The sequence below is a fragment of the Geotrypetes seraphini genome, chromosome 3 (genome assembly GCF_902459505.1).
Source record: "Geotrypetes seraphini chromosome 3, aGeoSer1.1, whole genome shotgun sequence".
Taxonomy (NCBI): Eukaryota; Metazoa; Chordata; class Amphibia; order Gymnophiona; family Dermophiidae; genus Geotrypetes; species Geotrypetes seraphini.
Window position 1 is genome coordinate 40,656,672 of NC_047086.1, and position 13,584 is coordinate 40,670,255.

General features: G+C 43.1%; 1 protein-coding gene across 9 annotated transcripts in view; it reads left to right on the forward strand.

Annotated features, from left to right (window-relative positions):
• UBE3D (ubiquitin protein ligase E3D) overlaps positions 1–13,584 on the forward strand; it is a 252,983-nt gene that overhangs the window by 40,905 nt on the left and 198,494 nt on the right. For 7 of the 9 annotated variants that reach the window (XM_033937938.1, XM_033937942.1, XM_033937933.1 and 4 more), the window contains 2 exons: positions 7,417–7,507; positions 7,950–8,015. In XM_033937938.1, the coding sequence (XP_033793829.1) occupies positions 7,417–7,507; positions 7,950–8,015 (157 nt within the window). The remainder of the gene's footprint in view (positions 1–7,416; positions 7,508–7,949; positions 8,016–13,584) is intronic. The other 2 variants (XM_033937937.1, XM_033937940.1) reach the window with 1 other exon arrangement.

Below are 13,584 nucleotides of genomic sequence, written 5' to 3' on the forward strand. Positions count from 1 at the left end.
ATGCAATGTATCCTACCCACTTTCCTTATGTAGCATGTTTTGTCTGTAATGTTCATGTAGTCAGTCTTTCCCATTTTTGTATTTGAAATCATTTAAAAAATTTTGTAGAAATATAAACCACTTTGGTAAGTAACGTGGGATATTAAGACTAAATAAACTTGAAACTTGTCTTTGTCTTGGGATTAGCTGTACTAGTAGTGGACGATTGGCCAATAGCTATGACTTTGCTGCAGTGTTTAATAAGTGGCATTGCATATCAGATAGGCATAAAAGTTCCTTAAGCGTCAGACCTAAGGCACAACATCATTAAGCGGGGGGGGAGGGGGAGTCTTAGTGCCTGAAGAGAGAAAGAGGAGGACACTGTTGAGGCACCATAATGGAAGGTAACGTTAGGTGTAACAAATAAACTGGTGGATGGAACTCTTAGTAGAATAAGTAGTAGTACTGGAGGCTTGGAATAATTTATACAACAGAATAAGAACTTCTGCAGACAGAAACAGGATGCAGCAGTGGGTGTGTGGACAGGTCGGGGGAGTGGGCTGGTGATTGGCTTGGTTGAACATATCTTCTTGATATTTCAGTGCCCAGAATTTTTAGGTAAATGGTGAGGTTACATTGGTAGGGGAGGGGGAGTTTAAATAGTGAGGGGGAGGGGAGGTGACTGAGATGGAATTGGAGGAAAGGGACTCAGAGGATTGATGGTTAAAAATCCCATAAGAAGTGAGATTTGTGGGATGGCAGAGGTTGCGAAGAAAGGGACTAGGCAAAGATTAGAGGGAGATGTAGGTAGACTAAATGTGGCTGCTATTAATGTTGGCGCTTAAACTCTTAGAAGAAGCATTATCCCAGGACAGCAGGCAGCCTATTCTCACATATGGGTGACGTCATCAGCGGAGCCCGGATGCAGAAGCTCGCAAGCAGACTTACTTGAAGAAACTCAAAGTTTTGAATCGACCGCATCGAGCATGCGTGAATGCCTTCCCGCCTAGCATAGGGTGCGTCTCCTCAGTTCTCAGTTTTCCGCGGAGCCTAGAAGTCCGTCTTTGACTCTCTGCATTTAACTTTGTTACTTCGTGCCTTCTCTGAACCGCGGTTTGTATTTTTTCCTCACGAATCGCTGTTCTTATTTTATTTCTTTCATTTCTAGTTTTTTTTAAAAAAAATTTTCATCTTCTGTCCATTTGCCGGGACAGGCCAGTCGGCCGCAGCCCGAGGGCTTCGATCTTGTGGCGGCTATTTTTCCTTCTATGTCCCGGCCTGTCATGGGTTTCAAGAAGTGTAGAAAGTGCCAGCATGCGATTTTCTCTTACGGACCCACACCGTTGCTGCCTCCAGTGCCTTGAGCCGAAACATCAACTGAAGTCATGCCTGCGCTGTGCTACGCTTCAACCTCGACCTTCAACCGTCGTTGTATTTTGGTGGATAAGCTCTTCGGGATGGATTCTTCCTCTGATCCCTCGACTTCAAAGGCGACCTCAGCCTCGACTTTGACCGAGGCTCCTCCTGCTTCTACTGCTTCCACCTCGAGCCTCATCAGACCTTCGTTGTTTGCAGCAGCTCTCCCTTCGATGACATCTGCTGTATCTTCCCCTGTTTCCTCAGGTCAGATAGCTCAGCAGACAGTTCCAGCGGTATTGATTAAAGTGCCTAAGACTTCCAAGTCGAAGCACACTCATACTACCTCGGTGGAATCTCCAGCCAGAGCAGGTGGTCTGGTTTCAGACGTGGATCCATCCTTGCCGGCTTCTTTCCAGATCATGTTGAAGAAGCAATTCATTCAGTTCCTTACTAATATGGGACTGAAGCTTCTTCCTCTCATCCAGTCTGGGCATTCAACAGACTCCCGCAAGGTCGAGCAGCTTCCTTTGCCTCAGTCTGAGCTTCCACACTCTTTGCAGGGAGTAGAGTCTCTGCGAGTGTCTGGTCTGGCATCCAAGCACGTAAAGCAAGAAGCAGAATCTTTGCAAGTGCTTCGGCAGGAATCCTCACACTCTCTACAAGGAGCAGAGTCTTTGGGAGTGCATCGAGGTTCCTCCACCAAGCCTCTGGAGCTTCGATCTACAGCCTCCAGTCCTATCCATTCTTTGATAGCATCGGCTGCTTCTGTCTCTGAGGCGAAGTCTCCTCGATCTTCAAAATCTGCTTCCAGGCACAGTTCTCATCGACGATCGAGGCCTTCATCGAGGCATCCTTCCAGGCATGGTGGTTCTTCTAAAGAACGACCTTTTTCAGCCTCGATCTACCCCTACTTCGACTAGACCACCGACTCCTCGTTCGAGGTCTCCAATACTGAACCTCAAAGATGCAGCGGTTTCGATTGCCTCGTCCAAGTCTCCATATTCTTTTGATACCTTTTTTCCTGCCGAAGCTTCATCTTTGACCCAGGCTGCCTCGACGTCCTCGAGTCCTTCTCGAGGCAAAGCATTGGCAGATCAGCTATCTTTCTCATCTTTTCTTTGTCAGATGGCTGTGGACTTGGATCTTCACTTAGATACTGGCTCCAAATACTCTAAGGAGTACCTCAAAGTCATGCATCTTCCTCAGCCTCCGTCAGAGGTTCATAAGCTTTTGAATCAGACTTTTGGTCGATGCCTGGAGACACCTTATACCATACTAGCTGTTCCAGGAAAATTGGACAATTACATCCGACCTCTGGGTACTTACCATCATCAGGGAAGGATACTCTCTTCATTTCACTCAGGTTCCTCCAGACCTTCCTCCAAGAGAGTATCCTTCCCAGACCGCCTTTCTTCTTCAGGAAACTTAAGCTCTCCATGCTATCGAGCCAGTTCCTCTGGAACAACAGAACAAGGGGTTTTACTCCCGTTACTTCCTTGTCCCGAAGAAGACGGGCGATCTGCGGCCCATTCTGCATATCAGGGCCCTAAACCAATTTTTGGTCAAAGAAAAATTTTGCATGTTGTCCCTGGCATCCCTTTATCCCCTTCGAGCAGAATGACTGGTTATGCTATCTGGATCTCAAGGAGGCCTACACTCATATTCCCATTCATCCGGCCTCCCGTCAATACCTTAGATTTTGGGTGGGAAATCTGCATTTCCAATACAGAGTGCTACCCTTCGGTCTGGCTTCATCTCCCAGGGTTTTCACCAACTGCCTTGTAGTGGTAGCAGCAGCTCTGAGGAACCATGGTCTTCAGGTATTTCCCTACCTTGACGAGTGGCTCATCAAAGATTCAACATCTCAGGGGGTTATTGTAGCAACCTAAAGGACTATCTGGTTCCTTCAAAGTTTGGGATTCAAAATCAACTTTCCCAAATCCCACCTTCAGCCCTCTCAGAATCTACAATTCATCGGAGCTGTTCTGGACACTGTTCAACTCAGAGCATTCCTTCCACAACAACGTCTGGAAGCTCTACTTCAACTCTGTCATACAGTGTCTTCCCGATCTTCCATCTCAGCAAGATGGTACTCCTCGGTCACATGGCCTCCACAATACACATGACTCCTTTTGCCAGACTTCGCCTCAGAATTCCTCAGTGGACCCTGGCATCTCAATGGACGCAGGTTTGCGACCCACTTTCTCGACACATAACAGTCACTCCTTTCTTGAAGCAGTCTCTCCGTTGGTGGATGTACTTTTTCAATCTCTCCAGAGGCTTACTTTTTTAAACGCCCCCTTATCAGAAGGTCCTCACTACAGATTCTTCGACCTACGCTTGGGGAGCTCATCTAGATGGTCTCCATCTCAAGGCCCTTGGATCATTATGGATCATTGGTGTCATATCAATCTGTTGGAACTCAGAGTGATCCTCAAGGCTCTCCACGCTTTTCAACATCTTCACGACCAGGTAGTCCTCATTCGGACGGACAACCAATTCGCCATGTATTATGTCAACAAACAGGGAGGGATGGGATCTGCCTCCCTTTGTCAAGAAGCTCTGAAGGTTTGGGACTGGGCAATCCGCCACAACACCTTCCTCAAAGCTGTCTACATCCAAGGGGCGACAAATTGCTTAGCGGACAACTTGAGTTGTCTTCTCCAACCTCACGAATGGACACTCCATTCCTTGCCTCTTCATCACATTTTTTCACAGTGGGGAATGCCTCAGATAGACCTCTTTGCAGCTCCCCACAACTACAAACTGCCTCAGTTTTGCTCCAGGATATACTCTCTTCATCGCCTCGAGGCAGATGCTTTTCTTCTGGAATGGACGAATCTCTTCCTCTATGCATTCCCTCCATTCCCTCTCATTCTCAAAACTCTGGTCAAATTGAAGAACGATCATGCCACCATGATTCTGATTGCTCCTCGGCGGCCGAGGCAACCTTGGTACTCCCTTCTACTTCAACTCAGCAGCAGGGAGCCATACCTTCTACCAGTTTTTCCTTCTCTGCTTACACAGAGTCAAGGATCTCTGCTTCATCCCAACCTGCAGTCTCTACACCTGACAGCTTGGTACCTCTCAACATAACTCCTCTTCAGTTTTCTCAATCTGTCAGAGACGTTCACCAAAAATGGACTAGATTTTCTACATGGTGTTTTCCTCATGATAAGGAGACTCAGCATTCCTCCTTATCTTCTGTTTTGGATTACCTTTTGCACTTATTCAATTCTGGTCTCAAGTCTACATCAATCTGAGTCCATCTCAGTGCAATTGTGGCTTCCATCAGCCTATCGAAGGGAAACCCCTCTCTGCTCATCCGGTGGTTTCCAGATTCATGAAAGGACTTTTCAATGTCAATCCTCCTCTCAAACTGCCTCCTGTGGTTTGGGACCTCAATGTTGTTCTTGCTCAACTGATGAAGTCTCCATTTGAACCAATTGACCAGGCTCATCTGAAGTATCTCACTTGGAAAGTGGTGTTTCTCATTACCCTCACTTCTGCTCGACGAGTCAGTGAGCTACAAGCTTTAGTTGCTGATCCACCTTTCACTGTCTTCCATCATGACAAGGTGGTCCTCTGTACTCATCCTAAATTCCTCCCTAAAGTGGTTTCGGAATTTCATCTCAACCAATCCATTGTTCTTCCAGTTTTTTTTCCAAAGCCTCATTCTCATCCTGGAGAAGTAGCTTTTCATACTCTGGATTGTAAACATGCTTCTATTTGGAACACACCAAACCACACAGAACTGCTCCTCAACTTTTTGTCTCCTTCGATCCAAACAAGTTGGGACATCCTATTTCTAAGCGTACCATCTCCAACTGGATGGCTGCTTGAATCTCATTCTGCTATGCCCAGGCTGGATTACCCCTACACAGTAGTCACAGCCCATAAAGTCAGAGCAATGGCAGCTTCAGTAGCTTTCCTCAGAACTACACCTATTGAGGAAATTTGCAAGGCTGCTACTTGGTCCTCGGTTCATACTTTCACTTCTCACTATTGTCTGGATATTTTCTCCAGACGGGATGGACAGTTTGGTCAAACTGTATTGCAAAATTTATTCTCCTAATTGCCAACACTCCCACCATTCCATTCTGGTTAGCTAGGAGGTCACCCATATGTAAGAATAGGCTGCCTGCTTGTCCTGGGATAAAGCACAGTTACTTACCGTAACAGGTGTTATCCAGGGACAGCAGGCAGCTATTCTCACAACCCACCCACCTCCCCTAGTTGGCTTCTCTGCTAGCTATCTGAACTGAGGAGACACGCCCTACGCTAGGCAGGAAGGCACTCGCGCATGCGCAATGCAGTTGAGTCGAAACTTCGAGTTTCTTCAAGCAAGTCTGCTTGCGAGCTTCTGCATCCAGGCTCCGCTGATGACGTCACCCATATGTGAGAATAGCTGCCTGCTGTCCCTGGATAACACCTGTTACGGTAAGTAACTGCTTTCTTTTCTCCTGAATAAAGGAGAAAGTCAGTTGCAGGCTAAAATGCCTTTTTTACAAGAAACACAGTAAAAAAGTGGTTGGTCCATAAAAACTTCACAGTGGATGGTGGCTATATTTCATACAGACCTCCTCCCTAAGATTATAAATGTGAAAAAAAACTTGGTAAGAGGATATAGTGAGCTTTTTACCTTTTCAAATAAGTTTGGTAATGGCAGAGAACTTTAATGTGTGTATCAGCCCCAAGGTAGGGAGGGTAAAGAGAATAGCCTGTGGCTCACCTAGGAAGCTGAAGAAGTTGTTGGAAGATTTGGGGGTGGAGGACACATGCATCCATCAGTGTATGGTTACACATGGTTTTTTTTAGCTTACATAAATATAAATACTAGGATTGATTACATTTTTTGAATAGGTATTGAAAGGGCAATGGATACTGAACTAGGAGCTATGACCTGGTTGAATCATGCTTCTTGTTGGATTGATTTGCAAAGAGAAGGGGTCGTAGTGGGAGGTCCCAAAAGATTGTTGCTTAATTACTTTCTTAGGAATATATTTTCTATGATCCTGATCAGTTACAAAATTTCTTGCATAATCGAAATGTGATTCAATGAATCCTTGGTTACTGTCTGTAGTGAGTTGGCTGCTCATTACTAAGTTTTTCTTGCTGTTCATGCGGGTGTAGAGGAGGAAGCGAACGTGCTGGACAGTGAAAGGGATGGAGGAAGGGAAGAAAGAGAGAGAGAGAAATAATAGGGCTCCAGGGAAAAAAGAGAGAATGGACCTGAGGGAAGAGGAGAGGGAGGGAGAGAGAGAAGTAAAAAAAAAAAAGGGAGAGATGTTGGATCTGGGGGTAGAAGAGAGGGAGATCAATATATTCTCCACCACATCATACGATTAATCACACAAAGGTATTCTATTTATTTCTTCTTGTGATTCTGGGCAAGTCATTTAACCCTCCATTACCTGATGTACAAAATAAGTACCTGTATATATAATATGTAAACATCTTTGATTGTAATCACAGAAAGGTAGTACAGTGTTCCCCTGTCATTCGCGGTCGGCGGTTCGCAGTCCTGGTCATTCGTGATATTTTCTGACAGCGAACCACCGACCAGGAGAGGACAGCTGGAGAGGCAGGAGAAAGCAGCTAGAGCGCCGTCGAGTAAAGGAAATCACTCGCTGTATGCTCCTGCCGCCTCTTTCTTGCACTAAAGTCGGGCCTTACCAATCAGGAGCTGCTTTGACACGCAGCTCCTGTTGGTAAGGCCCAACTTTAGTGCAGGAAGAGGCAGTCGGAGCATACAGCGAGTGATTTCCTTCACTCGCCAGCGCTCCGGCTGTCCTCTCCTGCCTCTCCCGCTGCCCTCTCCAGTCTCCCCCACGAAAAACCGTATTTGCGGTTTTTCAAGATTCGCAGGGGTTCCTGGAAAGGAACCCCCGTGAATATCGGGGGAGTACTGTATAATAAACCTCATCCCCATCTTCCTTACATAAAGAACAATTATCATCTGGCTTCTTCAGGCAAGATGAGCTTTTGGTTGTTAAAGAAATGGGAAGGAAAAAAGAGTATAAAAAAGTACAGCTTTCAGCTGAAACTGACAGTGTGTTATGTTCTCCTTAAATTTAGAATTTGTTCCAGCTTGGAACTCAAGCCTACAGGCCCAGAAGAGATGTGTTTTCTACTGCCAATCCTGTGGGGATAACATAATGAAAGAAAGGTAAAGAACCCAATGATATGCTAACTGAATTTAATTGCTCACTTGATCAAAGAATAAGAGCAAAATGGGGAATATTGAAGGAACACACCTCCTGAAAAATGCACAAGTGAAATGTCAACTTTGCACTGACCTAAGCATTGTTCTACATGTGCATGTACACACGAAAAATATATAGAACTGGAAAGAGTTTTCTGCTTATATCTTTCTAAAATTCTCATATGGAATCACTTAATAACAACTCTATCAAAGGTCGTGAGGTAGCGGCTAGAGATATGCAATCATTTGAAATGATATGAGAAATGTCAATGAGTGCTGCAACCCAGTCATATTTTCAGACTATCCCCATGAGATCATTGTAGGCAAATAGATCTCATATATAGATTCTATATAGCATGTGTGTTCTTAGATTCACTATAGCATTGTGTTCTTTATTTCTCCTTAGCTTGTGTGTTGATACCTGTCTTAAATTCTCTGTAACATATGTGTTGTGGATCCCGATGACTTCTGTGTATGTATCTTTGTAATATGTTCTGGGCTTCTGGGGAGATTGGGCTATAAATCTAACTAAATAAATATTTATTGGGTAAATACTTCAGTCATGGTACATGGGCTTGTCATGCCATTGGGTTTTGTGCGCAGGGTCTCTCAAGAGAAACAGGTTTCAGTGGAGATGCCAGACTAACGATGTACTACCCATCTGGGCAGCAGCAGATGTCGGAGGCAGATATTGCATTTGAGGCGACAACAGCGACAAATTTATGTAAATTATTCTGAACTCCCCTAAGAGAAAGGTATAGAAAATTGAATAAATAAATGAATAACATCAAATTTATACTGCGCAGAAGAAAGGCCCGGCAATCTACTTCTGTATTCTGCCAAGAAAACTTGATGATGATGAGACATAAAGAATCAATGTATAGTGCTGGAAGACGGTCCCCTAGGTCAGAAGGCACTCACTGCACTATTAGGGAAGAGCTGATCGTTACCCAGAATATGTCCAGTGTTTGTGAAGTTGACAGATCAAAGCCGCCAAGACGTCCAGATTCTGATGTTGCTGAACAGAAAAGGGAGATCAGAAGCTGTAAAGAACATGGAATGTATGAAGCATGACTCAAGAGAAATTGGAAATTGTTAAAGATCAAATGGAAAAAACAAAATTGATTTGATAGGGATTAGTGAACTCAAATGGTCAGGACAGGGCCATTTTCAATCAAATGAGCATTGGATCTGTTCATGAAACACATAAGAAAAATGGTGTGGCATTTAGCCTCAACAGTAAGCTTTCAAAGATGGTACTAAAGTACAGTGTTATCAGTGATAGAGTCATGCCAGTCCATGGACAGCTGATCAATGTCACCTTGATCCAAGTATATGCTCCAACGACAGGCCTGGAAGATGAGGATGTAGAATTGAACAACTCCAAAATGAAATAGATCAAACGCCGAAACAAGATCTACTGATCATTATGAGGGACTTCAATGCAAAAGTAGGAAGTACACCTGAAGATGCAGTGGTTGGAAAGCATGGCATAGGAGAAAAAAATGAGGCTGGTGATAACTTAATACAGTTTTGCAAAACAAACCAGCTATCATGAATATACATTTCCAACACCACAAATGTCACGAGTACACATGAACCTCTCCAAATGGCAAGTATCAAAATCAAATTGACTACATCTGCTTAGGGTAGAGATGGAACTCTGCAGTTTTGCCTGCAAGGACTAAATCAGGAGCGATTGTGGAAGCGACCATGAGCTTTTGACAAGCAAGATCATAGTAAAGCTTCAGAAGAAGATCATTAGAGATCTCCCAAAATATGATATTGAAAATATTCCATCAGACTATTGGATAAAACTGGACAGAAGACTTGCCTATCTTGATACAGGAAACAGAGAGCCTGAAGAGCTATGGATGACATCAAAATCGTAATTAGTGATGAAGCTAAAAAAACACCCCACTCCATAAGAGAAAGAAAGCCAAGAAATTGCCTTGGATCTCAGAAGAAACCAGAAAATAGCAGAACCAAGACGACAAGCAAAACTCTCTAGTGATAAAGAAAAAGTATCACAATTGAACTGTGTTTCAACATCAAGTTTGGCAAGACAAAGAATGGTATCTAAAGGATATTTGTCAGAAAATTGAATCAGAACATGTAAATGGAAAAACCAGATTAGCATATCAGAAAGTGAAAAGATTGCGGCAGAAATTGCAGCCATGATTTGGGATGCTTAAAGATGCCAATGGAAAGATATTGAATGATCCAGAAAGTGTTTAAAAGAGATGGAAAGAATATACAAAAAAGACAATGAGGATAACATTGGGGAAATTGAACTAGAAACTGATGCTGAAGAAAATCCAGATATTTTAAAAGAAGTCATAGCAGCAATTAAAGCTTTATTGAAAAACAAGTCACCTGGTATTGATGGTATTCCAATTGAATTAATCAAAGGCTCAGAAGGTGCTATCATGGCCCTCACTCATCTGTGTCAACAGATTTGGAAGAATAAAACATGGCCAACTGATTGGAGAAGATCACTGTTCATGCCTATACTGAAGAAAGGTGATGCCAAGGACTATAACAACTACAGAACAATTGCGATATTGGAGAAGATTACAGCATTGGATCACGATAAACTATGGAGAATTCTAGCACAAGTGGGAATACACAAACACACAACTTAGCTGAAAGAGTCTCTACGAAAATCAAGAAGCTGCAGTGAGAACAGAATTTGGCAACACTGATTGGTTTCCAATAAAACATGACATCAGGCAAGGATACATCTTGTCACCTTACCTGTTCAACCTTTACGGTGAAGCCATCTTCAGCAAAGCAGATTTGGAAGAAGAGAGTATTGATTTCAAAGTTGGCGGCCAAAATATAAACAGCCTGCGCTATATGTAGATGATACAAATTTCATCACCATCAGCAAAGACGACATGCTATATCTGTGGAGAAAAGTCAAAACTGAAAGTCATAACATGGAATTAGAACTGAACATAAACAAGATGAAGGTCATGAACATGGAAAATGATGAAGATTTTGAGCTTGAAGGTATAAGTTGTAAAGGATTTCAATCTCCTGGGCTCTTTCATAAACATAGAAGCAACTAGCAGGGAAGAAATATGCATAATAGTACTGGGTCACTCTTCAATGAAGTCTTTTGGTACACTCTGCAGTTTCTTCAAACATCACCTACATTCCAGCGGGCCCTCGAATAATGATCGAGTTAATTTCCCCAAAAGGTATAATGGAACAGTAGCTGGGGATCTCCTTCCCGTGATTTCTCATTCCCTGGAAGGCTTTTCTGGTTCTTTTCTCCCAGCTTCCTGCTGGTTTTCTTTCTCCTCAATGCGGCAAGTTTACTCCTCTGATGCTCCACCCAAGGTCGAAGCAGTCCAGAGGTTGTCACTATTCCTTGGCCTCTACCCCACCCATGGGGCAAATTCGGTGGTTCACCTTCCTGTGACCAAGTCCCAGATCCCAAGGGCCCCAGTTTCAGGGTTTCAATCCCCCGAACTAGACTGCATTGTGAAAGCCAGTCTGGGTTCACTACTTCCCAGACTAGGCTCACCTCCAGTCCCGTAGCCAGGTATTTCTTCTCCTGATAAATGGATGGTTGCTTCAGGAACATGCTCCAGTAGGAAAAATTTTCTTTTACAATCTGGCAATTCAGCTGTACTGGTAATTCAGCTCCCTGGATCCCGCACTTATCACATACAATGCAAACCACAAGGTTTCCATCCTTCACAGATCATTTGGTGAGTCATCATTAGTGTTTTTCTTGCCCCTACTTATCGGACACCTCTCTCTCTCTCATTAGACTCCATGTTTGAATCCTCAACTAAAGTGTGGTTCCAGTCTCTCTCCTCAGAACCTCCCTCCTGCGTTCCACTGACATCATATCCTTCCTCTAATAATTACCTAAATCTAGAAGTTCCTCTTCCTTCTTCCCTCGGTACTAAACTAAACTAAAAGTTAATTTTATATACCAGGTCATCATTCTGAGAAAGCTCTACTCTGTTTACAGCAATTAGATAGAGATGAAGAAAAAATTTACAATAATTAAATAAAAACTAGAGAAGGTAATAGCAAAGTTTCAAAGAGATTAGTTTCCAAAATGTTTGGCAAATAAAAAAGATTTGAGAGATTTACAGAAGGATTGGAACAAACTGAGGCTCCTTAGAATTAAGGGGAGTTCATTCCAAAGTTGAGAAGATTTGAAGGCCAGAGATTGACTGAAGATCTTAATTCCTTTAATTCCTTTTCTAGAAGGAAGGGAGAGCTTGAATTGTTGCCTGCCTCTTGCAAAGGAAAATCTGTAAGCATTCCATAATAGGGGAATGAGGGGAATAAAAATGCCATGTAGAATTTTGAAACAGATGCAAGCACATTTGAATTGAATTCTAAGATAAACTGGGAGCCAATGAAGACTCTGGAGCAAAGGGATCACATGGTCAAATTTGCTTTTTCCAAAGATCAGCTTTATAGCAGTATTCTGGATTAATTGTAATCTTTAGATCTTTGTGATGCCAAAATAGATAGCATTTCAGTAATCTAGTCGAGATACAATGATTGATTGGACCAAGACAAAAAAATGTCAAATGATGAAAAAGATGTCTAACCTTCCTCAGCATTTGTAAACTAAAAAAGCATTTCTTGACCAAGGAATTTATTTGATCCTTAAAGGTGAGAGAGGAATCAAAAAGGACTCCAAATATCTTAGTAGAGAACTCAATCTGAAAAGAGGCCCCAAATTCCAAAGCTACAGTAGGAGGAAGACACTCCAATTTTGGACCTAACCACAGAAGTTTAGTTCTGGTTGTATTAAGCTTCATCTGGACAGAAAGAGCCCAGGCTTGAAGTTTGGAAACGTAATGATTTACTTTGGAGACTAAATTGGTAATATCCAAATTGATCTCAATCAGGATCAAAATATCATCCGCAAAAGTGAATAGCGTTTCCTAAGCTGACAGCTTAAAGGTATTCAGTGTGGTCATATAGAGATTGAATAAAATTGGAGAAAGTGGAGAGCCCTGGGAAACCCCACAAGGAGGCCACCAGGAATTGGAGATATCGCCCTCAATATTCACTGAGTAAGAACGAGACAATTCCATGTGCCTGATGGAGACCTATATCTAAAAGTAAATGAAGTAAAATGTCATGATGTACCATATCAAACGCCGCAGATAAATCAAACTGGAGCAGAATAGAACATTTGTTTTGAAGACGTATTTGTTGAATTTTTGAAGAGAGATCAATAAGGTTTCAGTATTAAAGTTACAGCAAAACCCATGTTGAAATGGCAAGAAAAGTCACCATCTTTGCTTCCCTATTCCTCCTCATTCTCTGTTTTAACAGTACTCACAGTCTCTGTGGAAACCTTGTCTCAAGGCGGCTCTATTGGATGCACACCTTGGGGGCAGGTCTCAGCTCTGAACTTCTCCCCTGCAGGCATCTCATTTCTTCTGTAGTCATCCTGGAGACAAGTCTCAGGGCTATATTCCTCCTCCATTTTGGACTCAAGTCAGCACCTTTGCGGGATCCACAATTCTTACGCCCCACGTTGGGTGCCATTTTTGTAGCCCTGGAGTCCCGTCCCGCAGTGTCACATGGTGGAACTCCAGCCCACAAAAAAAAAAAAGAAGTTGGATATTAGTCACAGTCACTCACAATTCTCAGATGAGCTTGGGCATAGGACGGGGGCCAGATAAATCTGCTAGGCCATAGGACTTGTGATTCCAGGTTCATTTGCAACACTCAGTCTGGCATCGTCCCTTGCTTAGCAGTAAACCTGCAGGAGACCAAGTTGTAATTGAAACTTTAACATTTAATGAACAGTTGATAGAATAAACTCCAAACTATTTACATACAGCTGCAGGTATATCGGCAGTCAGCAAAATTCAAAGGTTTTAGATCAGCAATCACTCTCATTAAGTTTTAATGGTCTCATCTCTGTCCTCTCCTGGAAAACCTTTTAGAAAGAAATTCTTCGATTTTCTTCTGTTGAACCATCCTGGGTCCCCTCTGTCTCTTCAGGTGTCTGCCTCCCGTAGACTCTTGCTATACCAAAAGCCTCT